Raw genomic sequence first — 25,181 nt, forward strand, 5'->3', positions numbered from 1 at the left:
ATATATGTGTATAATATAGTCGGACGATGCTCGTATGGAATACTATAAATTTAATATCGTTGTCTATGCAACCGCTGAGTCGTCGGATATATTTAAAAACTAACATATAGTTAACGATACTGATCTTCACATGGCTTAATGCATTGTCACGTTCGTGGTGTTTGTGCGCCTTGCTGATTATGGATGTTCAACATTTAAACGTTGTTTTATCAACCGTTGCGTCGCACGCAATAGCGGCCATCTTCTTATCGACCGAGTTCACCTTTTAATACGTTTTAACGTCGCGTCAACTACACATATACATGATATTAGCAACGATAATGAGGATTGAAAATATTATGGGGATTCAATTTTGTTATATAACATCGTGCTTATCAAGAAGGAGAAAAATTTGGATTCTGTCATTGAGATTTTGGATTTTATTCTCATAGAAACAAATAATATTATTAACAATAGAAGAAATGAATCAATTGAAAACAGAAACAACGTGCTTCAAATGCTCCAGTCTCGGTCTCCAGAACGTTCCATGGATGGATGCAGCGGGTAATCGATAGTTGCAGCGGTTGAATTTTATTCTATATATATAGAATAAAACTCACATATGTGTGTGTGTGTATTACGCGCACGCGTGTGTATAGAAAAATAGAAAAAGAGAGAAACGTCCATCTATATGTATATAATAAATGTACCAGAGTACTTGTAATGACGTGCTTTTGATCACGTACTCTTGGGTCGTTCCTTTTGAACGAGTAGAACAACGTCTAAATGCGCAATTAGCCCTGATCTCGAAAAAGTAAAATTCTCATGAACTGTTTGGAAATATATTACGCGTAAAGCTATGTCGAAATATATGGCAGGTTTCCTTAATTACAGCTTACGCAGATACGCACAGTTAGACCGAATTATACATTACACGATTAATACATATTCCGCTGCGGCTACTATAACCTGAGAACTATCTCCCTGTTTTGTGTTTCCTCTTTGTTTTTACAACATGTTGCGGTTTGAAATCCGATACCGTTTACATATAGGGTGGCGATGCACATAAAAACAAGTCGTTGATAAAATTTATTGTCAAAGAGCTTTAAAGTAAAAATTAACTCTTTAAATAATCGATTCGTTCATTAATACGGCACCTCAATCTGGTGAAATAATTGCATGTCTAACTTAACTGGTGGTTATTTAGTGGTGCTCCTGACGGTATATTTTATGAAAAAAAGTATTAAGACGTTGTGTGGAAGAACTAATAATAGGTTTATACCCAATGATTGTCACCTCGTTTCGCGTATTGATCTTTACATAATAAAGCGCAACTCGGAAAAAACAAACATTTGTTTCCATTACGTTTCCATTTTCGTCTAGACTGATATGATATTCATTATACATAGATAAAATGGTTACAGGGACACGTTGCACGTCAACTTTACTTTAATAAAAGAATAAAAAGGTAATGATGCTTCCAATTCTAAGAAATTTTATAACTTCAGATACTGCAAATGCAATTTGTGAATTGAAAATAAAATACACAACTGGCAAGCAGGTGTTTTGTTACACCGTAAGTAATTTAACCCCCAAGACGTAGAACATAAGTGTGATTGGAGCTTAAAATTCTAGAGCCGCCCTATTGATTCAAATTGTGACGACGTATTTGTGGAACATGAATCTGCGCAGAATTTTCATGTCAGAAATAAACCTTTCCACGTCGTCACTTGACTACTTTCTTAAAGTAGTTATTTGTCTAGTGTGTACATACATTGATTAGATTGGTTCATTAAAGCAGATCATTGAGGAAAATGCTGAGCACCTTGAGAGAATAGAATAGCTTTAAATAGAAATCGTATGAACTGTATGATTAAAAAATACTTGGAAGATACTCTGACACTCTAAATACTGTATGTACCTACTTAGAAGAAATTACGTCTCATTTCGATTTTTTAATGAACTTAAATATATTTTTTGTATATAAATATGTGAATTTTTAAATTAGACATATTGAGAATTGTTGCATCACTTAGTACAAGTTACTCTCATATCATCCGGCAATATTAAATAATTTGAATTAAAGAAATCGTTACATTATTTATACATCCTACAACTACATAACCATAAAATAATTAATCTATAAATCACACTTACACTGTTAAATAGTAAGTAAGTGATGTCAATTTTGTTGAAATAATACAAGATGAGATAAATATATACGAGATAAATGCAATATACGTTGATGGAAATACAGTGCACGCTATACTTTAACGTGCAGCGACACCCGTGGTGGCGTCATTGAACTACTTTAGATATTATGGAATACTGTTGCTAACGGTCGATAATGAATAATCGTACCTTAACGGTTATCAAGCAGCTTCCTCGCCCTTTACTAATACGAGATTTTCTTCCTTAAAATTTTTTTCTTCTTTGGCATGTATATCTTGCAACGATGCTTTAATCGACTTCATTTCTATATACCTAAGATGATCTTGTAGGTCCTGTACGTCCGCTTTTTTCTCCGCAAACAGATACACATATGTATATGTTCCAAGGAAAGCACCTGCAGTCGGTCCGAACCAGTAAATCTAGAAAAATTTTTATGAAAGCAAGAAAAAATAACGATTATCGCTACTTATGATATAATCTAATCAGCGCACTGTGAACAAATATTTGCACTGCTCTTTTCTCAAACCTACGAGGTATCATCTCCGAACCGATAACGTTAACAAGGGAAATCTAAAGTGCGGAAACTTGTTTTTTATCGAGTACGATGAAGATTAAAGTTTAAGATCGTAAGATTATATAAAATATTACGCTGGAAAGATTTGTGTTAATCTTGCAGAGGCATCAAATAAATTATATTATTCAGTAATAAAACTCAGCTCACCCATTGATCCGTCCAATTCCCATTCCAAAACGCTGGGCCGAAAGTACGCGCAGGATTCATACTACAACCAGTGTAAGGACTCTAAAAATGTATATTTTCCAAAATATACACATGAATAAATTTCTTGTGTTTTCTAAACTGCCATATTTTTAATTGTGAAATTTTTTACCGCCGCGAGTGAAATGCCAACAACAGAGAACCCAAATCGGATCGCCGTGGAATCTGTTGTATGAGCGCACCTTGGGTCCCAAGTAGCGCACGCTGCGCAAAGTATGAACGACGTACAAAGAATTTCGATTAAAATGGCTTGCGTGGTGTTGATTCCAGGATGAACGACAGTTACACAATGGCCCACCGATGAATTAGAATATCCATCATTGAACAACTCGGGCGGAGTTATTGTCTGTTCCATTAAAATTACAATTAAACGAACGTTCAGTACAGTAGTTAACAAGATTTTATCATCGCGATATATCTATGACGTATCGGTTTATCGTTAAAGTCTGACGTCAGATTAGTGTAAGAAAGATAATTTTTCATCTTTTAATCGTATAAAAATTTACAAAGAATGCTTTAAACTCGTGTAATACGTATACAAAGTGTTATGTAATATGTTCAATCAATATAATAATTTATATATATGCATAAGTGAAAATTCGACGTATATCGCGTATATCACGTAATTACTGTCTATAGCGATTTAAATCAGTTCAAAATTATGTGATACGTTTTATACAAATACAAAGATACAAAGTTATTACAGAAAAATCGATCGTTTTAGTTAATTATGTTCGTACAGCAGTAATAAAACTGAAAATTCGTACCATTAGTAATCCATATCCGATAGTAGCTCCAATGAATTGTGCTATTGCATAGAGAATACCCGTTGGAATGGTTTTAATTCCAAGAATAACTGCCCCTATGGTGACAGCAGGATTTAAATGCGCACCGCTTATATGTCCTAACATCTATAATAATAATTAGATTCTCTATAATCGCAGTGATAAATTAAATAAATAATCGCAATATTACAACGGGCCTCTTAAAACTTATTTCTCCTTTCTTCGATTTTTTTTTACAAAATGTAAAATATTCTTACCATAATCAAAAGGTTGACAGTCATACCGAACGCCATAGATGTCTGTAATGGCGGTGGCAATATCGGTCCCATCGTCCCTAAAGAACCCATGCAACCAATGAACAGAAGTATCGCAGTGCCCAGCACTTCGGCGATGAACATCGTGGTCGTACCCTTTTGCACAGACCACATTGAGCCTGAAAAACACCAGAACACGTTGAATTCTTTCATCAGGTTCCGACTAATTTCGATAAACTCACTTTGGGAATCTTTGCTGCGGGTGTCGTTCTCCATGGTATCCCTGCGAGCCTTTAACTTGAACTAACAGCTACCGTAACGATGCTTTTACCGCAATCAGTACTCGAATTCCGTTCGACAATACTAATCATCGGTGGCTATCATACTCCGCAATAATGTGAAAAAAGAGAGTCTTATCGAAGAGTGTGAACGATATGTTGCATTCTTTGTCCAATCAGTGCTTGATTATGCAGCTCAAGAGGAGTTACAAGAAATTTCATGTTTTTCCAAAGCTCTGACTCAGAGCTTACGTTAGATCCTATCAAAAGACATCGTACAGCTTTACTAACCTTTTTGTGGAAGAAGATTTTATTACCGGTAAGGGAAAAATTGCACGAGTTACATAAATGCTACAAGCAAATCGCACGCGCATTTCAAGAAAATGACCAGAACACTAGTAAACGTTTTGAACAATCTTCGAACCCCGATTTATTCATAGACGATATTTTGGTCGGAATAGACATGAAATTATAGCGTTCACTTTACATACGGACGTGTTCCGCGTTGCAACCGCAAATAAACTTCGTAAAGTGCGTATTAAATAAATTGCACCAATTTTCGATTCTAAACTTGAAAATATTTGCATTACAATTTCATAAGCTGGTAACAATTTTTCTACGGTCAATCGTTCCATCCGACTTTCCACGCAAGCGCCAATAGTCTTTGTCTGTTAGTATTTTTCGCAGCAGTTCAAACAGAGTTCTACCGTACGTTCGAAGGCATGAAAAAAGTAATATCAGTCGATATGAGTGAGAAAATCGGAAATTCTACGAATTATCGCAACGTCCATTACGAAGCGGACGCCGAATACACGATACATATTGCCAAGACATTGTTGAAACTAATCGGAATCTGGCCTAGAAGGGATACGTTCTTAGATAACGTTAAAATGTATATCCAAACAACGATAGTTTTTTCCCTTATGTGTTTCTTATTAGTACCACACGTGATTTATACTTATTTCGATTGCGAAAATCTGACCAAGTACATGAAAGTAATCGCCGCGCAGATTTTCAGCCTTTTGGCGGTCATCAAATTTTGGACGGTAATTTTTAATAGAAAAGAAATTAGATTTTGCTTAGACCAAATCGAAATACAATACAGGGACGTGAAATGCGAAGAGGATCGACTTGTAATGACCAATTGTGCAAAGATTGGTCGATTCTTTACAATGATGTATTTGAGCCTTAGTTACACCGGTGCTTTGCCCTATCATATTATTTTACCTCTAATATCAGAGAGAATCGTGAAAGCTGATAATACCACTCAGATACCTTTGCCTTACTTGAGCGACTATATTTTCTTCACTGTCGAAAATTCACCGATCTACGAGATCACGTTTGTCTTGCAAATATTCATCAGTAGCATTATACTGTCTACGAATTGTGGGATTTATAGCCTGATCGCCTCTATAACGATGCACTGTTGCGGCCTGTTCGAAGTTACCAGTAGAAGAATCGAGACACTTCATAAATGGAACAAATGCGATTTACATGATCGCGTTGTTGATATCGTTCAGTACCATTTGGAAGCGATTGGGTAAGAATTTTTATATTATTTAGTAATTAAGTTTATAGCATTAATAAATAAATCAATAAGTATCGTTTTATTATTACATTTGGTATTAACGAATTTTACATTATTTGTGTGTGGGGCTTGAGAATAATAGAATATAGGACTGTATTTATAACACTGCAGGGTTTGTGGATCCAAAAATTCTACCGTAGATAGATCGTATCATACCCGTGGAATACAGTGATTTTAATTTATACTACGCACAGAAATACTTTTAGTACACTGAAAACATATAGAATTTATCTATTATTAATTATTTTAACAATCAATTATTAAATAAAATAACAATAATAATGATAATTTATGTGTAGCATAGCCTATTACCCTGAGGTTGTTGCTTCTTCCAGGAATTAATTGCAATAATTAATAGTCAAGGAATTAACTATATCTTATTCTCACATTGAATGTATAATTCCTATATTATATTGTTATTTTACTGTGTTTATTAAACAAAATGTAAATACTTCTTTATGCCAATTATCTATAATATAGATAAAAAATTACTGAAAGTTCTTTTGACATATAGAATTTATACATATATTGAATATGTAAATACACGTATATGCAATGACTACTTTTTGTGGGCAAGCTTTACGATGTACGTATTTGAAAATGTTTATAAAAGGATTTCACGTGCATCTTACAGATAAACTACATATTCCACTGTGTTAAGAGAATTATATATTTGTATTACATATTTAAATGGTTATATTATATATATTTAACTACGTGTTTATCCAACATAGTTGGACTTTATGTATGTTATTGTCAAGAACATAAGTTATATGTTCCTGACTAGAACTCTATGTAACTCAATGCACATTTTCGTAATCGTCGAAACAAATCTCCCTTCTGCTATTCGGTCCCTTCTGTAATTCAGTCCCTTCTGTAATTCAGTCCCTTCTGTAATTCGGTCCCTTCTGTAATTCAGTCCTTTCTGATGGGAGAGAGTTGTTAAACCTGCTCTTCGAAATATTGGTCGATACTTAATACTGCCTTAACTGTTATTATAAACCTATGCCCCTACTGGATGCCTCTTGACATATTTTATTATATAGATATATTACATTATACATTAATACTCTATTCAATAAGTACCTAGACATTTTGATTGATTTATAGCAATAGTATGTAAATTTTATCAAAGTGTATATATTAATGATGAATTAGTGATTAGAAACAACATTTATGGAACGTGTCTTTTATACAATCATCAGACTATAAATCTAAATTACTCATTAAAAATATAGTAATAATATATTTTTCTATTTACTTTATAATATACACATATTTAATATTTAAATATCATTGACTGTATTAGTATCAGAAATAGCTGTATCAGTTTAGTGTATTCCTCTTTCAATCTGACAAATAATTCGAAAATTAAAAGAATCTGAAAATAAAGATGTTCTCAACTAACAAAATAGTTGTATAACAATTACAAACAATAACAATTACAAATGCCAATTTCATTATTGCATACTAATTTCCAAAATTCAATTTAATATATTATACACTATATATACAATATAATATATATATTGATTTTTTTAAATAGATTTTATTTAATATACTATAATATATTAGACCTATATATATAGACCTATTAATATACTATAATATATTATTATACGCAATTACGACGATTATAAAAAATATAATCATTGGAGTTTGATGTGTGATCGTAATTAAAATACATCTTGTCGAAAACAAACAAGTGTCGAGATTGTTTCAATGGTATATTCCATATAGTAACACACATTAATCTTTTCTTATCAATCTTTTCTACACATATATCTTTTTGATTACATCTGTTTGACGTTAAAAAATACATTGCAGATACTCTGCATTGATTGGAAAATCACTCAGCATCGTATTTTTATCGGAGATGGTTGGCTGTACCATTATAATATGCTTCCTAGAATTCGGTGTGATCATGGTATAACAGAATGTAGTACTTAATTAAAATAAAAAAGAAATGAAATAATACGAGTTACTATAATCCACTGTTTTTCTAGGAATTGGAAGATCATAAAACGTTGAGCACACTAACATATTTCGTATTAATGACATCGATTTTCGTAAATGTGTTTATAATATCGTTCATCGGTGATCGTCTGAAACAAGAGGTACTCCTCCAATTTCAAACAAATCTGTTTTAATCAAACATGTTTGAAGTAAATTCCGATATTAATTCATATACGTCTCCCTTTTTTTATACCGCTTTATTTACTGAAAAGAGCGAGAGGATAGGGGAAACATCGTACTTTCTACCATGGTACGATTTTCCGGTGGACGTAGCGAAGAATATAAACACAATCATGCTCAGAACCAGACTACCATCGTGTTTGTCTGGAGCGAACATATTGGAACTCTCGCTTCAAGCATTTTGTGACGTAAGTGCCCATACACATTATTTTAAATATATCGATAGAAAACTTTTTGAGCAGAGGAAGGATTATTGTAGGTTTGTAAAACTTCAGCAGCTTATTTCAATTTTCTGCGAGCAATGACGGTATGAAGATATTTAACAACATGTTCGAAGATAAATGTGATTAAAAATAACTAGTAACACATTGCACATGAAGATGCTTTGAGAAAGATAATAAATATTCTTTTCTTATTTATCAGACTCTTCCATTCAATACAGCAGACTCATTATTCAATAAAGCATAACAACGACCAATACAAAGAACGAAGTATTCTTACCATAATCAGAAGATCGACGAAATCACGTCGAATTGGCGCCGCGGTCCACCACTTGGCGATGAACATTGTCGTCGTACTGTCGTGCCCTCCTGAATGGATTGTATTGAGCCTGAAAAACACCGTGAAACGTTGAATTCATTCGGCGGGTCCCGACTAAATTCAATAAACTCATTTTTAGAATCTCTATTTTTAATGTCGTTCTCCGTGATGCCGCAGAAAGCCTTAAACTCGAACTAACGGCTACCGTAACGGTGCTCTTACCATAATCAGCACTCGAATTACGATGTTAATCATCGGTGGCTATCGCGCTTCGTAATGATAGTTAGAAAGAAACTATGTTACCGAGTGTGAACGATAACGTCGTATTCTTCAAATCAGCGCACGATTATGCAGTTCGAGAGAACTCACAAGAAATTTCATACATTAAATCGTACCAAAAGATATTGTATAGTTTTACTATTCTTTTCGTCGCAAACGATTTTCCTACCGATGACGGAAAACACGACAGATATTACAAGAAAATGATCGAAACACGGATAAACGTTTTGGACAATCTTCGAATTGCGATTTATTCATACGAGACGATTCAATCGGAATGGATATAAATTGTAGCGTGCGTTTTGCAGCCGAGCACGTAGTTGCGCTACTTCCGGGAATAGACTTCGCGAAGTACGTATTAAATAAATTGCACTAATTTTCGAATCTGCACTCGAAATATTTGCATTACGGTTTCATGAGGTTGTAACAAATTGTCTTCGGGCAATCGTTCCATCTGATTTTCCACGCAAGCGCCAATGGTCAATGTCTGTTAATACTTTCCGCAACCTTTCGAACAGTGTTCTATCGCACGTCGCAAGAAATAGGAAGCTACACATAACTATCGGCCGATATGAGCGAGAAAATAAAAAATATAATTTATCGTAACGAGCATTACAAATCGGATTCCGAATACGTGATACACATCGCCAAGACATTGTTAACGCTGATAGGAATTTGGCCTAGAAAGGATACGTTTCTAGATAACGTTAAAATGTATATCCAAACAGTAACAATTTTTATCCTCATGTGTTTCTTATTAATACCACACGTGATTTATACTTATTTCGATTGCGAAGATCTAACCAAGTATATGAAGGTGATCGCCGCGCAGGTTTTTAGCCTTTTGGCGATCATTAAATTTTGGACTCTAATTTTTAATAGAAAAGAAATTCGGTTTTGCTTGAACGAGATCGAAATACAGTACAAGGACGTGAAATGCGAGGAAGATCGGCTGATAATGCTGAATTGTGCAAAAATTGGACGATATTTTACAATGGTATATTTGGCCCTTGGTTACTCTGGTGCTTTGCCCTACCATATTATTTTGCCTTTAATATCGGAGAGAATCGTGAAAGCTGATAATACCACTCAGATACCTTTGCCTTACTTGAGTGATTATGTTTTCTTCGTCATCGAAGATTCACCGATCTACGAGATCACGTTTGTCGTCCAGATGTGCATCAGTTGCATCATAATGACTACGAATTATGGAATTTATAGCTTGATTGCTTCTATAACGATGCATTCTTGCTGTTTGTTCGAAGTTACCAGTAGAAGAATCGAGAAGCTTCGTAAATGGGATAAACGAGATTTGCACGATCGCATTGCTGATATCGTTCAATGTCATCTGAAAGCAATTGAGTAAGAATTATTATATTATTATATGTAATACATATTACGTCATATTATTATATGTAACGAGTTTTTCTTTGTTATATGTAAGGTTTGAGTACAAAGATTGCAGGTTTATTAATTTAACCCTGCAGAGGTCGTGGTCCTAAAAATTTTGCCGTAGATCGTGATGTATCCGACGAATATACAATAACAAAAGTTAATCTTATTTTATAAACTGTTAACCATTTTTCATAAATATATTCTATAAAAATATCAATTTTTATGTAAAAATAGATACAATTTATCGTTATTAAAATGTCAAATGTCTATAACATATATGTATAACAAATGATAGTACTATATACTCGTAAGTATAGAAATATCTTAGATCCACAGTAATAAACGAAATAACAAAAATATTCGTTTAAATCGACGATCTGTACGTGGAATATATAAATTTCATTTGTTATAACAGCTGTTTTTGGAGGCAATCTTTGCAACGCATCTGTTTAAAAATATTTACAAATCAACTAGGATCTCCACAGGGTTAACAAAATGATATTGTTGTATATTGTATATGTATGTATTTAATGGCTATACTATGTTTCACTACACGACCATACAACAAAATTGCACTTTACGTAAAAATGTTATCAAGAGGTAGTTCCCAAGATTTATTCTCGTCATTATTGTATCTATACGCGTCGGAACAACACTTCAGTGTTGTTATGCACCCTGCTTTCTGTTCGACTAGTCAGCGCGGTTTCTCGATGCTTTGGTCGCTATCATCCATCATCGCTACCATCGTTAAGGTATTCGTTCGAAATATTTGTCGATAGCAATATGACCTCGACCATACACCTAGTTAGTTTTCACATAGTATATATTTACTTATATTAATAATTTTTTAATTTTTTCCTAATTACAACTGCTCTTGTTTGACGTTTAAAAAAATCACTTATAGATACTCTGCAGTTATTGGAAAATCTCTTAGCTTCGTATTTCTATCGGAGATGGTTGGCTGTACCATTGTAATATGCTTCCTAGAATTTGGCGTGATTATGGTATAGCAGAATTTAATATTTAATAATACGAAAGAAATTGAACAATAAAGAATGTTATAATCCACTATTCTTTAGGAATGGGAAGATCATAAAACATTCAGTACAATAACATATTTCGTATTAATGACATCGATGTTTGTAAACGTGTTTATAATATCGTTCATTGGTGATCGTCTCAAACAAGAGGTACGCCTCCAGTTTCAACCGATCTCTTTTTGTCAAACATATTTGAAGTAAATTTCGATATTAATTCATATACGTCTCCCTTTTTTGATGCCGCTTTATTTATTGAAAAGAGCGAGAGAATAGGAGAAACATCGTACTCTCTGCCATGGTACGATTTTCCGTTGAACGAAGCTAAGAATGTAAGGACAATCATACTAAGAACTAGATTACCATCGAGTTTGTCTGGGGCTAAGATATTAGATCTCTCGCTTCAAGCATTTTGCGACGTAAGTTCCGTATGTATATATGCTTTTTAAATCGTAGTAGTAGCAAAACTTTAAATAGAAAAAGAAACGAAGATAATTTTAGGTGGTTAAAACTTCAGCGGCATATTTCAATGTTCTGCGTGCAATGGCAGCATGAAAATTCAAGCAAAAAAATATTTCTACTATATTCAACAACATATACGAAAATAAATGTGATTAAAAATAAATATTAACACATTACACATGAAATTGTTTGAAAAAAGATAATAAACGTTTTCTTTTTGTTTATTTCTCTCCTTCATTCTGTCCACCATTTTATTCAATACACATTGTGCCTACTATTTTATTAAATAACTACACGAACAACTCATTCCTCCCTACAATAGTTCTTTAAAATGACTAACTGTTAGATATTGCGGTCCGTGAAATCCCCGCAAAAATGAAAACAGAAAATGTTTCTTGGAAGATCATTGAATCAGCATTAACAAAATGAATTATGACCAAACACGAAGATGCAACGAACCTCTGCAAAACTCTGTAGGAACACATAATTTTCTGGATACAGATATGATATTTCTACGGGAAATTATATTTTACCAGACTATAGAGGGATAGAGCGGAAGGGATTAGTGGCGATGCATTGGTTCAATTCAGTAACTTGAAAAGTTTTCACCATATTTGCCGGAAATCGATCTCTAAATTACTCTCAAGATACGTATAATTTACTGCGATTACTAAATGTGATGGCAGACGCCATTCGATACTCATCTCGCGATGCTTAAAAATTTATAAACGCAAACGCAAGCGTATGCCTGCCGTTTGAAAGGGGTTGTGGTGCTTCCCTTTGTAAGCATTTCATCACGCACATTTGACCAATCGAGCTTGAGCTTTCAGCCACTGGAAAAAGAAAATGATGAAAACAAAAGAAGCAAAAGATGAAAAAGGAATAGAGAAGGATTTGAAGCAAAGTTTAAGATACGTGGAACCATTTATAATGGCACTCGGTGTCTGGCCACTTCCTCCAGAATCGTCGTTGTGCATGAAGATATTACAACGGGTTATTCGTTTCATTATTATTTTCTTGACGTTGTTCTTCGTCAGTCCAGGTTTTTACTACGTATTCTTCAAGGAAAAAAGTAACAAAAGGAAACTGCAAATAATAACGACGTACATCAACAGCTTCGTCCAGTTGATCAAGTACATTATTATATTGTACAGGATGAAAGATATAAGAATACTATCGGAGGAGATAAGGAACGATTGGCTACACAGCACAGAAGAAAATCGACGACTCTTTCGTGAGAACGCGAAAATCGGTGAAAGAGTGGTGTTCATAGCGGCCTTCACTTTGTATTCTGGTGGTTTCTGCTATCGAACTATTCTTCCACTTACAAGGAGCAGTATTGTTTTACCGAATAATATTACTATACGAATATTACCCAGTCCAACGTACTTTCCATTTATCAACGAACAGATCACTCCATATTATGAGATAATTTTCGTATTACAAGTTTTGAGTGGTTTTTGCATCTACACAGTATTCAGCGGAGCCATTGGGATCATGATGATGATATGCTTGCATACATGCGGCTTAATAAGGATTTTAATGGACAAATTGGTGGATCTCACCGACAAGTCGAATACCAGCGAGGAAATTATTCAAGAGAAGATGGCAAATATCGTTGAGTATCATGGGAAGATCAAAAAGTAAGTGGAAGATTGGAGAACTCATAACAAAAACAATTTATGTAAAATTTTTCCATTTAATTTTTAAAAATTACGCATTTCAATAGTGAGAATGCAAAGCTCGTAATGGAATCGTTATTATACAAGAACATCTGTGTCTTAACTTAAAGTCGAATAAATTTTAAACCGCTCCATAAAAATTTTGTTTATTAGAACCACAGTTTCTCGATATTATTGGCCACATTGAAGATATCAGATTAATGATTAACTTGATTTCTTTATTAGAATAGAATAGGCAACGTGAAGAAAAATTTCTTGTAATGAGTTCTTTAATCGAATCCAAGGATTTGTTCAGTGACGAAGTATCAAATATCATATTCATAGCGTCCATCATCTTCCTTTCAGATTCTTAAGTAACGGACAACAGCTCTCCGAGTACATTTCCTTTCTTGAGCTCTTTAACGGCGCGGGTATTGTCTGTTTGATAGGATATGCTGTCATAGTGGTACGAGCGATATAAAAATAAGTTGATTAGCTTTTTTTAAATAAATCATAGATTATATTTCAGGAGTGGGAAAATCTTAATACCGTCACTATAGTGGTGTGCTTTACACTGCTAACAACTTTCACGTTCACCTGCTATACGATCTGTTCTATTGGCCAACTTCTTCTCGACGAAGTACGTAGACTGCGGATATTTCTTTAAATTCATAATACTTGTAGATACAACTGAAGAAATACAGTCTAAGTACAAGCCTTTTTCAGCTTCTAAATATCACGAGTATTATATTCTCGATATTTTATACATTATAATAGATACGTTATAATGGACACCAGAATTTTGGAAACTGTGCTACTATTGTTAATTCAAATAAATAATAGAAATCTTTTTCTCTTAGCATAATTGATAATTAATTTATTTAATTGTAGATTAGTTATAAAATAACACGACAGTTTGTCAACAGTAGTTAATGTGGTTACTGTATTCATAAAAATCTAAATTTGCACAAACATCTGCACTTTATTATTACGCACCACTCTTAACATCACTAATAACGTGAACTTTGTTGTCAACTTTCTTACCAGAGTAATAATCTTGCACAAACGTGCGCCACGTTAAACTGGTACCGTCTCCCGATGAAACAGGCTCGGTATGTGGTACTAATGATGATTATGTCGAATGATCCGATGAAATTGACTGCGGTGAAAGTGATGGATGTATCTTTATCGACCTTTAGCGATGTAAGTACATATTAAGACTGTAATCTCGCAAAAATTTGTTCGCACTGCAAAATATATTTTCTAGATTATGAAAGCGTCAATGGGATATTTAAATATTCTACGGAACGTGACTTAATGTCTTATTAATTTTGCACAAAACTTATGAGGCGTAGTATAGTGTCACTTAGAGATCTTATAGCAATGAATGCCGAGGTATATTTTTTATTTTAGTTTACTAGATTTTACAGTTCCTGGACTACGTGTTTCCAGACACTTATGCAAATACCGAAATTTCAAAACTTCTTGTATAATAACTGCATGTAATATATTTCTGAAAGCTTTGTATAAGTGTTCAAATTTTTTCGCGAACCACTGCAACAAAGTATCAGTTGAAAAGCAGTTATCGCCAAGAATGACATAGTAGTCTGCTATCCAACTCGGCGCAGTTTCTGTCCTCCATGAAATCATTCGCTTCATTCTACGATAACAGGTAATTTCAAAACCATAGTGCCCGTAATACTTCAATAATCGAACTGCAAATATGTATGTAAGATCGTTAATCACATGGTAATTCAGGTGATCGATTCTGAAGTCTGAAAATCGAGAAGCGATTTTCAACGTCCTGAGCTACCGATCTTTCTCCGTCAATCTTCAATATTTTAAATAATTACTCTTTCTTCTATCTTGTCTATCTCTGATGTTGCTCTCTGTCCGTCCGTTTGGGAAACGAGTGTCTCTCAAAATGACTGTCCGTAAAACAAAGAAAGTCGTTCTGTCTGTGAAACAAAGAAAGTCACTATCACCTTTGAACTCTAGGGAGTTTACATGTATATACATACAGCTCTTCTCCCTTATGTATAATACCCTTTTACGTCTATATCTTTTTTATTGAAACTTATTGAGTGACAATAAATAATAAACAAATTTTATCCTCTCGAAAATGTATATCATTGTAATATAATTTCGAATTGGCCGAATATTGCAAAATTTCTATTAAAATTTATGTATCTATTGTTTGTACTGTCTATTTGGAAGTAGTTGACTTCTGTAAATGATTGTGATAGAAATCTATTTGCGTCGTCATATATTTCGAAACCGCACCGTAACTATAACGTGTCGAGAAAAATATTCGTCGCTTTCTGGACAAACACTCACTTTCGTAGATTACGAAGGATGCTGCTGGTAGCTCGTCATTACGCAGATCTCGCGAAGAAATAATTCTTGAAACAAGTTTCGGCGTTTAAGATTGTTGGCCACTGTCCTTCATTCTTAAACGTTTCGCTTCTTATCAGACTCGGTCGTTTCGCCTGGATTGAGCTAGGAATTTTAGAGAAGTAATCGCAGAAGCGTCTTGATATTCTGAGATTTTTAGTCATTGCCCTGCATTCTTGGACGTTCCGTTGCGTCCTTGGGCGTCGTAACGGAATCCAGGAGCTGTTTTGGTAGCACGAGGTGTTAATCACTGCCCTTCACTCTTGAATGTGTGTGTGACTCCAACGCGTTATCGCGAATCCGTATAAACTATCAACATTGGAGACATTTTAGAGACTACAATTGCACATCTCTCAGACTTCCTAGGTGTTGTGGGTATTGGGCTTTTTCCACAGCTTAGTATGTGTCGCCACAAGAGTTACTTTTCCTGGAAACGTTTCCTGGAAAATTGTTGAATCAGCATTAACAAAATGATTCATCATCGAAAATCACGATAAAACAAAACTCCGCAAAACACTGTAGAAACACATAATTTTCTGGATACAGATATTTCGATATAAAATATGTGGTATTTCTATGGAAAATTATATGCAGAAAGGTAGATGTTCCAGGAAGCTATTAGATTATAGGGATACAGTAGAAAGGGCTACTGGCGATGCATTGGTTCAATTCGATAATTTGAAAAGTTTCCACCATATCTACCGGAAATCGAACTCCAAATTACTCTCAAGATACGTACAATTTCGCAGAATGATTACTGCGATTACTAAATGTGATGGCAGACGCCATTCGATACTCACTTCGCGATTCTTAAAAATTTATGAACGCGAACGCAGTCGTATCTATGCCGCTTGAAAGGAGTAAGGGTTTTACCCTCCGAAAGAGGTAGTGGTCTTGCTCTTCGAAAGGAATTTCATCACGCACACGTGACTAATCAAGCTCGAGCTATCAGACATTGGAAAAAAATATGATTAAAACAGAAGAAGTATCAAACAAAGAAGAAAGGGAGAGGAACTTGAAACAAAGTTTAAGATACGTGGAGCCTCTTTTAATGGTACTAGGTGCCTGGCCACTTCCTCCAGAATCATCGTTGTGCATGAAGATATTTCAACGTGTTATTCCTGTCATTAGTATTTTCTTGGCGTTATTTGTCATTTGTCCGATTTTTTTTTATATAATCTTCAAAGCAAGAGGCACCAGAAGGCAAATGGAACTGTTGTCGGCGTTTATCAACAGTCTGATCCAGTTGATCAAGTATATTATCATGTTGAACAGCATGAACGATATAAGAACGCTGTTGAATGAGATAAAGAACGATTGGTTATACGGTACAGAAGAAAATCGACGACTCTTTCGCGAGAACGCGAAGATCGGTGATAGAGTGGTGTCCATAGTGGCCATCACCATGTACTTTGGAGGTTTATGCTACCGTACGATTCTTCCTCTTTCGAGGGGCAGAATTATTTTACCGGATAATACTACTATAAGACTATTGCCAAGTTCAACATACCTCCCATTTATCAACGAACAGATCACTCCGAATTACGAGATAATTTTCGTATTGCAAGTTTTGAGTGGTTTATTCATTTACACAGTATTCATCGGTGCCATTGCGATTATGATGATGATATGTTTGCATACATGCAGCTTACTAAGGATTTTAACGGGCAAATTGATGGATCTCATCGACAAGTCGAATACCAGCGAGGAAATTATTCAAGAGAAGATCGCAAATATCGTTGAGTATCACAGGAAGATCAAAAAGTAAGTGGAAGATTGGAGAACTCATAACAAAAACAATTCGTGTCTAATTTTTCGATTTCTTTGATAATTACGCATTTCAATAGTGAGAATGCAAAGCTCATAATGGAATCGTTATTATACAAGAACATCTGTGTCTTAACTTAAAGTCGAAGAAATTGTAAACCTTTATAAAACTACATAAAAACTTTTGTCATTAGGACCACACTTTCTCGATATTATTGGCCACATTGAAGATACTATAATAGAAAAATCTTATGCTCCTTATATTCTCTGTTAGAATAGAATATTCAACGTGAACAAAAATCGTTCTTGTAATGAGTTCTTAGTCGAATCCGAGGATTTCTTTAGTGAAAGTGTCAAATATCATATTCATATCATCCATCATCGTCCTTTCAGATTCTTAAGTAACGGACAACTGCTCTCCGAGTACATTTCTTTTTTTGAGCTGCTTAATGGCACGATTATTATCGGTTTGCTAGGATATTGTGTTTTACTGGTACGGGCAATATAAAGTCAAATTGTCAGTTTTTTTTTTAAATAAATCATAGAATATATTTCAGGAATGGGAAAGTCATAATACCGTCGGTTTAGTGGTGTACATTACATTGCTAACAACTTTCACGTTCACCTCCTACACGATTTGTTCTATTGGCCAACTTCTTCTTGATGAAGTAGGTAGACTACGGGTATTTCTTTAAATTCATGATACTTGTAGATACAACTGAAGAAATACAGTCTAAGCACAGGCCTTTTTCAGCTTCTAAATATAACGAGTATTATATTCTCGATGTTTTATACGTTATAATAGATACGTTATAACGGACACCAGAATTTTGGAAACTGTGCTATTATTGTTAATTCAAATGAATAATAGAAATTCTCTTTTTCTTAGCATAACGATAATTTATTTATTTAATTGCAGATTAGTTATAAAAGAACACGACAGTTTGTCAACAGTAGTTAATGTGGTTACTGTATTCATAAAAATCTAAATTTGCACAAACATCTGCACTTCATTATTATGCACCACTTTTAATATCATTAATAACATGAACTTTGTTGTCAACTTTTTTACCAGAGCAATAATTTTGCACGAACGTGCGTCACGTTAGACTGGTACCGTCTCCCGGTGAGAAAGACTCGGTATATGATAATGATAATCTTTATGTCGAGTGATCCAATAAAATTGACGGCGGGCAAAGTGATAGATGTATCTTTGTCGACGTTTGGCGATGTAAGTACATATTAAACATCAGTGCCGCAAAATTTCTGTACGCTCTGCAAAATATATTTTCTAGATCATGAAAGGGGCTATGGGATATTTAAATATGCTAAGAAAAGTTAATTAATATTCTACCGATCTTGCATGAAACCTAAAAGGTATAATGTCACTTGAAAATATTATAGCAATGAATCGAATCGAAGTATAATATATTCTGTACCTTACTTTACTAGTTTTTACAGTTACATGTTTCTTGACGCTTAAGCGTGTGCCTACTGAAATTTGTAAACTTTTGTATAGTATCTGCATATAATATATTTTTGAAAGCTTTATACATGTGTTTAAATTCTTCCTTGAATCATTGTTCTTAGTACTTTAATGATTACATTGTAAATATGTATACAAATATGTGTACTATTCGTTCCTCTTGTGCATAGTACTATCCTTTTACGCTTATCTCTATGGTAATCTTCATTCACATCCGCTGCAAACTACGCAGCCGGTGAAAAAGCTTCTGTCGAGAATTAGAGAACATCGTAGTCATATTTATTAGGGATTTATTGTGGGACAAAATGAACGAGCTTTCGAATCATTCAGATACAAATGAAGACGTTGTACAGAAGAAGATCGTAGATATCGTTGAACATCAAACGAGACTCAGAGAGTGAGCTTTTTTTCTTGAATAGCGTATAAGATAGTGTACTATTTTCCACAAAGGCAATTGGTATATAGTTTAGCTTTCAAATATATGATTAACGCGATTTCTCAAGTAATCGGCACGAGTAATTTTCCAGTGAGAGTCACTTCTATGATTTTCTATGATTTTATTAATTCTAGGTTTTTCGTGTTATATCTTATCGTGTACGTTATAACTTGTTCTACTGTAGTTGAAGTATTTACACTCTTCTTTAGTTATTCATTTCTTACACTTAAAATTAGATAACTTGGATATTTTGGAATTAAATGTGCGAAGTAGCGTAAATGTTACAAAATTGGATAAAATCTTTTGAGAAAATAAATAACTGATATAAATAATCAATAAAACTGTATTCACAATGTGCTACATTGATCAATTCCTTATCGACCAAGTATTCAATCGATTATGTTTTTAAAGCAAATACCACATCCACGTGATGTTTATTGAAAATTTGATTTTTGATACAGCGGAAATATCAAGCTAATATCTATTACGTTGAACTGGTACTGATTTTCGTCGAAAAAAATGCGCTGCTTGATATACCAGTGATTATTATGTCGATTTATCAAATAAAAATCACCGCCGCCAGAGTTGTATCTTTAGCTGCTTTCACTTTCAGAATGTAAATATAAAATCATTAGAATTCCATATTTTCATATTTTCGAACGTGCTGTAAAATATATTTTCCGGATCATGAAATCGTCGATGGGGTACTTCAATGTGTTACTAAGTACTCTTTAATAGGAAGTTAAAAAGTACATTTAAATTTACCAAGTATATACTGTTACGTTTGCTATAGAACTAGTTAAATTGTATAAAATGTATGATGTGCGATATTGTGTTATTAAGGATGTGAAAATTTGTCGTTGAAACTGGTATTTCTTTATTTTTCTATATAGCTGTTCAATGTATTTTGAAATGATTAATTTCCATATCGTTAATAGCCTAACAAACGATCGTGATAACTCTTTCCATTAGTCTGAGAATTCTAATAGTTGATACACCGTACCCTTTTCACGTATGCGATCCTTTTATATTCTCTTGCTACTGCAGTCATCTCGTTCGTATGCAAAACTTACGTAGAAAATAGCACAATATTTTAATTACACTATCATCAAATTTTAACATGCGTAATTTTCTCACAAATATTATATATAACACATTACAATTTCTATTATTGTATCCGATCCCGTCATAACATTTCGTTGAGTTCTTTTCAACTATCACAGCAAAGGTTATCCCCACGACGATTGAAAAATTTATTCGTATAAGAAAATACGACATTGATACGTATTAAACTATAACTTTTTACTGGCGAGGGGCAATCACTCCGTACAGACGAAGTCCATACGTGTAATTTCAATCAATTTTCCATTGGGTTATAAGAATTTCAGATTGCACATCGCAATCCCTTCACGTACAGTAATCGTCTCAATAACAGCAATTTATTTCTAAGTTCGCCTGGATTTATTATTTTATGCACGCAAGCGCGCGAAAGGTTTTGGAACGAACACCGTTTACCCTTGCGTCATGTCTAGTCATGTACGGGACATTCATCCGACTAAAAAATGTCACGGTTAGGAGACAAGGAGGAAAACCTCAAGCATTTTGTAAAATTCATCTATCCACCAATGAAGTTGATCGGTGCCTGGCCAAAACCCACCGCCACTTCTACGTTTTCAAAGGCTATAAAATGGGGTTTAATTGTCTCCGCTTACTTCCTACAACTGTTGGTCTTTGTACCAGGTGTACTGTATCTATTTCTGAAAGAGAAGAATGGCAAAAAGCGGATTCATATTATGATACCACACATAAATGGCTTTAGCCAACTGTGCAAGTATACCATCCTATTGCGACGAACAAACGAGTTTAGCAAAATATTGGATCAATTGAGCGACGATTGGGTGGACGCCACAGAAGATAGTCGTCATATCTTCCGTATGAGAGCGAATATTGGACATAGGATGGTGTTGACAGTGGCAATTACCATGTACGCTACAGGTCTCTTTTATCGTATAATTATACCACTCTCGAGGGGTAGAATCGTTCTACCGAATAACACGACTATGAGGGTACTACCGTGTCCAGTTTACTTCGTCTTCTTCAATGAACAATCTACTCCTTATTACGAGATAATTTTTGTTCTGCAAATTATGGGTGGATTTCTCAACTATACGATTCTGTGTAGTACCATGGGTGTGTGCTTGATGCTCTGCTTGCACTTAAGCAGTTTGTTGAGGATTCTGATGAACAAAATGATCGAGCTTACGAGTCAGTTAGATACAAGCGAGACAGCTGTGCAGAAGAAGATATCGGATATTGTTGCCTATCAAACGAAAGTCAAAGGGTGAGTAATACGTGCTTTTGGTAGTGTTAATATTGAGTTTTATCGAGATAAAAACAGTGTTAGATATACGTATTCAATTGTATAGTTATACCTTAACTATAATTAAATAATGTTCAACGTAAGAATTAGTATAATCTTGGTATAGTTAAAAATTATATTTAATGACATTCGATAGAACTCCATATATCTGAACTCTATTCATTAAAAGGAAATTTTAATTAATGTCCGACCACTTGGAATCCCTCGGATCAAATCCTCTTATCTGAAAAGAAATACTACAATGTGAATGAAATATAATAGGTAAGAAAGAACGTTGGCCAACTCTTATGAAGAGTATACCGCTTCCAATGTGTATGCATTTCTACTGTATAAATTACAGGTATGAGTTCGAATAAATGGAGTTCCACTGTAGAAAATAACGAGCATTAATCGATCGAAATTTGATTTCAGATTTGCGAATAGCGTGGAAGAGATCACACCGTACCTTTACTTTTTCGAGATATTTAATTATGCTATAGAAGCGTGTATAGTGGGATACTGTATTATCGTGGTATGAATGAATGATCCTAAAATCTTCGTTGAGAACAATGATTATTTCTATAAATCTTTATTGTCGTATGCCAGGAATGGGAAGAAAGCAATGCTGCGTCTATAATCGTGTACCTTATGTTTCAAGGAATTTGCATATTTTGCAACTACGCGATGTGCTACATTGGTCAACTTCTTATCAACGAAGTATGTAATCGATTATGTTTTTGAAACAAATACAACAATCCCCATGGTGTTTATTGAAAATTTGATTCTTGATAGAGCGAAAATGTCAGGCTGATGTCTATCACGTTGAACTGGTATCGATTTCCTATGAAGAAAGCACGCAGTTTGATATTAATCATTATTATGTCGAATTATCCGATAAAACTCACAGCTGGAAAGATCGTAGACATATCATTAGCCACTTTTACTGATGTACGTATCAAGAATTTAGATTTCTGCATCACATTTGTTATATATGGTGGCAATAATATTTTTCAGATCATAAAGGCGTCGGTGGGATACTTGAACGTGTTACGGAAAGTCACATAAATTCTGAGAGTTTTTGGAAACTGCAATTAAAATAGACAATTTTGAAGTTACTACTTACTTTTGAAGTTATTTACAATCTCAGATACCTACTCGCAGTTATGTGTACTAGTTGTACCTCTCACGTGCTGGACACTTTTGTATTACATTTCCTCAGCTACTGCGATAATCATTCCATCCACTGTAGATTTCCCAATCAGTAAAATGGTTCTATAGACAATTATAAAATATCGTAACCATATTGACATGAAATTTCGTAACATTTCATTTGTCTATAAATATTTTTCTTTTAATATCTTAGCATATTATTCACAACATTTAATTAGAATTTTCGTTGTAGACAAAGATTACTTCTCCAGCAATCGAAGCTGTAATAATAAAGCTTCTTGTCCACTGGGGAACCCTATGCAACGCAAGCAAAACTCATAACTAATAATTCCGAGCAATATCTCATGTTTTTGAGTCCGTGGCTAGGTATAATGTATAATAAGCGAATTTTAGAAATGGTTACAGACCCTTGAAAACTAAATCCGGTAGATAATTTTGATATTATTACCACGGTGTTTACCTCCTTAGAAGGAGTGAACTGAACTGTGGATATGTGTACAACTTGTTCTCATTTTGCACTGAATCTCTTCATATTTACCTAATAGTAGTATCTATCGACAATAATTTTGCAAAAAACTTCGCTAGGAAGTTGTAGGATATCGTAACTGAATCGTAACATCTCGAAATATGTAATTTCATTACACACATCGTGTATAATATGTCAAAAGTTTGTAAAAATAATGTAATCGTTCACAAGATACAATAACATCTTTTTCAAATCATCGCTGTAAAAATTGTTTCCTCTGAGATTGAAAGGATACATCGTACGAGAACATATTGAAGTTGTTATTACGATGAAACTTTTCTATGAAGGCAAACCATTCGTCATAAGTACAGCTTTCAACCACTTTCCATACCCTTTTATAAATACTGAATAGAAATTACATCTCCCTTACAATCCCCTGCCGATATTTTACATACGCAAGCGCGATGAAGTTCTTGAGACGAATGTCACTTTCGTTCGCAACGTGGCCAGTAGCCATTCGCTGAAATTTACTCTCTCTAAAAAATGTCTCGAATAAGAAACGTCGAGGGAGAACTGAAGCATTCCCTAAGGTTATTACATCCGCTTTTAAGAATAGTCGGTGCCTGGCCGTACTTTGTCCCAACTTCTGTCTTCTCAACAATCTTGAAATGGTGTCTAATATTCATCTGTTATTTCTTACAATTACTGTTGCTGATTCCAAGCTTCGTATATATATTTGGGAAAGAAACGAATAGTAGAAAACAATTGAAACTGCTTGCACCTCATATTAATGGTTTGGTGCAACTGACCAAATACACGTTCCTGTTGTATCGAATGCACGATTTCAAGGAATTAATGGAGGTGATGAGGAACGACTGGTTAAACGCTACGGAAGAGAATCGAAAAATTTTTCGGGAAAATGCGGAAGTTGGATACAAAGCGTTATTGGGACTGGCAATTATTCTATACAGTAGCAGTTTCTGTAATCGGATGATCATCCCACTTTCGAAAGGAAGAATCGTCCTGCCGGATAATACTACTATAAGGCTGCTATCCACTCAAAGCCATTTTGCATTCTTTGATGCACATCGTACACCGAACTACGAGATAATATTCACTCTGCAAATTCTCGGCGCATTCGTCATCTACACGATTTTATGTGGTACCCTAGGGCTTACTTCGTTAATTTGTATACATATGTCCAGTTTATTGAGGATCTTAGCGAATATGATGATCGAGCTATCGGATCAACCCGACACGAGTGAGAATGCTGTGCACAAAATGATCAAAGATATTGTTGAATATCGAACGAAGGTTAAAAAGTGAGTCGAAATAATTTATGTTCGCTATACAAAACAATATGTAAGATATACAAAACAAATATGTAAGATATTAGAGTGCATGGTGTGTGCAAATTAATTTTAGATTTTCTGACAAGGTCGATCATATTATGTCGTATATAAGTTGTTTGGAGATTTTCAATGGTAGCTGCATTACCTGTATGGTAGGATACTGTATTATCATGGTAAATAATTCAAATAGATTAATTCCATGAAGCTCTGTCGAAAAGCAAAATAACGTAATTATTTACATAACGTGTTGTTCTATATTTAGGAATGGGAAAACAGCGATACCTTTGCTGTAATAGTCTACGTAATGTTCCAAACGGTTTGCATGTTTATTGTTTTCACAATGTGTT

General features: G+C 34.3%; 7 protein-coding genes across 7 annotated transcripts; 6 read left to right on the plus strand and 1 right to left on the minus strand.

The window, feature by feature from the left end:
• Positions 1–396: 396 nt before the first annotated feature.
• Positions 397–4,367, minus strand: LOC117157735 (aquaporin AQPAe.a). The gene is made up of 6 exons (XM_033335997.2): positions 4,211–4,367; positions 3,972–4,147; positions 3,697–3,840; positions 3,042–3,275; positions 2,873–2,953; positions 397–2,570 (listed from the first exon to the last, which is right to left on the minus strand). Exons 1-6 carry the CDS (start codon positions 4,242–4,244, stop codon positions 2,352–2,354), a joined length of 888 nt encoding a protein of 295 aa, XP_033191888.1. The 5' UTR covers positions 4,245–4,367; the 3' UTR covers positions 397–2,351.
• Positions 4,368–4,512: 145 nt separating this feature from the next.
• Positions 4,513–8,645, plus strand: LOC117157734 (odorant receptor 43a). Its single transcript, XM_033335996.2, has 5 exons — positions 4,513–5,786; positions 7,662–7,761; positions 7,841–7,951; positions 8,063–8,218; positions 8,290–8,645. Exons 1-5 carry the CDS (start codon positions 4,969–4,971, stop codon positions 8,341–8,343), a joined length of 1,239 nt encoding a protein of 412 aa, XP_033191887.1. The 5' UTR covers positions 4,513–4,968; the 3' UTR covers positions 8,344–8,645.
• A 554-nt stretch (positions 8,646–9,199) lies between these two features.
• Positions 9,200–11,913, plus strand: LOC117157733 (putative odorant receptor 92a). The gene is made up of 5 exons (XM_033335995.2): positions 9,200–10,211; positions 11,149–11,248; positions 11,324–11,434; positions 11,545–11,700; positions 11,783–11,913. The coding sequence occupies exons 1-5, from the start codon at positions 9,421–9,423 to the stop codon at positions 11,834–11,836; spliced, it is 1,212 nt and encodes a 403-aa protein (XP_033191886.2). The 5' UTR covers positions 9,200–9,420; the 3' UTR covers positions 11,837–11,913.
• Positions 11,914–12,589: 676 nt separating this feature from the next.
• LOC117157623 (odorant receptor 13a-like) lies at positions 12,590–14,927 on the plus strand. Its single transcript, XM_076619239.1, has 5 exons — positions 12,590–13,386; positions 13,771–13,870; positions 13,934–14,044; positions 14,452–14,607; positions 14,672–14,927. Exons 1-5 carry the CDS (start codon positions 12,590–12,592, stop codon positions 14,720–14,722), a joined length of 1,215 nt encoding a protein of 404 aa, XP_076475354.1. The 3' UTR covers positions 14,723–14,927.
• A 1,202-nt stretch (positions 14,928–16,129) lies between these two features.
• LOC117157622 (odorant receptor 43a-like) lies at positions 16,130–19,097 on the plus strand. Its single transcript, XM_076619238.1, has 5 exons — positions 16,130–17,562; positions 17,959–18,058; positions 18,123–18,233; positions 18,641–18,796; positions 18,861–19,097. Exons 1-5 carry the CDS (start codon positions 16,766–16,768, stop codon positions 18,909–18,911), a joined length of 1,215 nt encoding a protein of 404 aa, XP_076475353.1. The 5' UTR covers positions 16,130–16,765; the 3' UTR covers positions 18,912–19,097.
• Positions 19,098–21,049: 1,952 nt separating this feature from the next.
• LOC117157653 (odorant receptor 30a-like) lies at positions 21,050–22,911 on the plus strand. The gene is made up of 5 exons (XM_033335853.2): positions 21,050–21,828; positions 22,279–22,378; positions 22,453–22,563; positions 22,639–22,794; positions 22,861–22,911. Exons 1-5 carry the CDS (start codon positions 21,050–21,052, stop codon positions 22,909–22,911), a joined length of 1,197 nt encoding a protein of 398 aa, XP_033191744.1.
• Positions 22,912–24,025: 1,114 nt separating this feature from the next.
• On the plus strand, positions 24,026–24,808 carry LOC117157621 (uncharacterized). The gene has a single exon (XM_033335795.2). The coding sequence runs from the start codon at positions 24,026–24,028 to the stop codon at positions 24,806–24,808; it is 783 nt and encodes a 260-aa protein (XP_033191686.2).
• The last annotated feature ends 373 nt before the right edge of the window (positions 24,809–25,181 follow it).

The sequence above is a fragment of the Bombus vancouverensis genome, chromosome 6 (assembly GCF_051014615.1).
Source record: "Bombus vancouverensis nearcticus chromosome 6, iyBomVanc1_principal, whole genome shotgun sequence".
Taxonomy (NCBI): Eukaryota; Metazoa; Arthropoda; class Insecta; order Hymenoptera; family Apidae; genus Bombus; species Bombus vancouverensis.

Bases quoted from the DNA above. Each gene is read 5' to 3' on its own strand.
- LOC117157653 (XM_033335853.2), top strand. From the start codon at position 21,050: ATGTCACGGTTAGGAGACAAGGAGGAAAACCTCAAGCATTTTGTAAAA. The intron at 21,829-22,278 runs GTGAGTAATACG...ATTTGATTTCAG, and splicing joins TATCAAACGAAAGTCAAAGG to ATTTGCGAATAGCGTGGAAG. The intron at 22,564-22,638 runs GTATGTAATCGA...GATTCTTGATAG, and splicing joins GTCAACTTCTTATCAACGAA to AGCGAAAATGTCAGGCTGAT.
- LOC117157733 (XM_033335995.2), top strand. From the start codon at position 9,421: ATGAGCGAGAAAATAAAAAATATAATTTATCGTAACGAGCATTACAAA. The intron at 10,212-11,148 runs GTAAGAATTATT...AATCACTTATAG, and splicing joins TGTCATCTGAAAGCAATTGA to ATACTCTGCAGTTATTGGAA. The intron at 11,435-11,544 runs GTACGCCTCCAG...TTTATTGAAAAG, and splicing joins GTGATCGTCTCAAACAAGAG to AGCGAGAGAATAGGAGAAAC.
- LOC117157734 (XM_033335996.2), top strand. From the start codon at position 4,969: ATGAAAAAAGTAATATCAGTCGATATGAGTGAGAAAATCGGAAATTCT. The intron at 7,762-7,840 runs GTATAACAGAAT...CTGTTTTTCTAG, and splicing joins TAGAATTCGGTGTGATCATG to GAATTGGAAGATCATAAAAC. The intron at 7,952-8,062 runs GTACTCCTCCAA...TTTACTGAAAAG, and splicing joins GTGATCGTCTGAAACAAGAG to AGCGAGAGGATAGGGGAAAC.
- LOC117157622 (XM_076619238.1), top strand. From the start codon at position 16,766: ATGATTAAAACAGAAGAAGTATCAAACAAAGAAGAAAGGGAGAGGAAC. The intron at 18,059-18,122 runs GTACGGGCAATA...AATATATTTCAG, and splicing joins TAGGATATTGTGTTTTACTG to GAATGGGAAAGTCATAATAC. The intron at 18,797-18,860 runs GTAAGTACATAT...TATATTTTCTAG, and splicing joins CTTTGTCGACGTTTGGCGAT to ATCATGAAAGGGGCTATGGG.
- LOC117157623 (XM_076619239.1), top strand. From the start codon at position 12,590: ATGATGAAAACAAAAGAAGCAAAAGATGAAAAAGGAATAGAGAAGGAT. The intron at 13,871-13,933 runs GTACGAGCGATA...ATTATATTTCAG, and splicing joins TAGGATATGCTGTCATAGTG to GAGTGGGAAAATCTTAATAC. The intron at 14,045-14,451 runs GTACGTAGACTG...CTTTCTTACCAG, and splicing joins GCCAACTTCTTCTCGACGAA to AGTAATAATCTTGCACAAAC.
- LOC117157621 (XM_033335795.2), top strand. From the start codon at position 24,026: ATGTCTCGAATAAGAAACGTCGAGGGAGAACTGAAGCATTCCCTAAGG.
- LOC117157735 (XM_033335997.2), bottom strand. From the start codon at position 4,244: ATGGAGAACGACACCCGCAGCAAAGATTCCCAAA. The intron at 4,148-4,210 runs GTGAGTTTATCG...GGTGTTTTTCAG, and splicing joins CCGCAGCAAAGATTCCCAAA to GCTCAATGTGGTCTGTGCAA. The intron at 2,954-3,041 runs GTAAAAAATTTC...ATACATTTTTAG, and splicing joins TTGGCATTTCACTCGCGGCG to AGTCCTTACACTGGTTGTAG.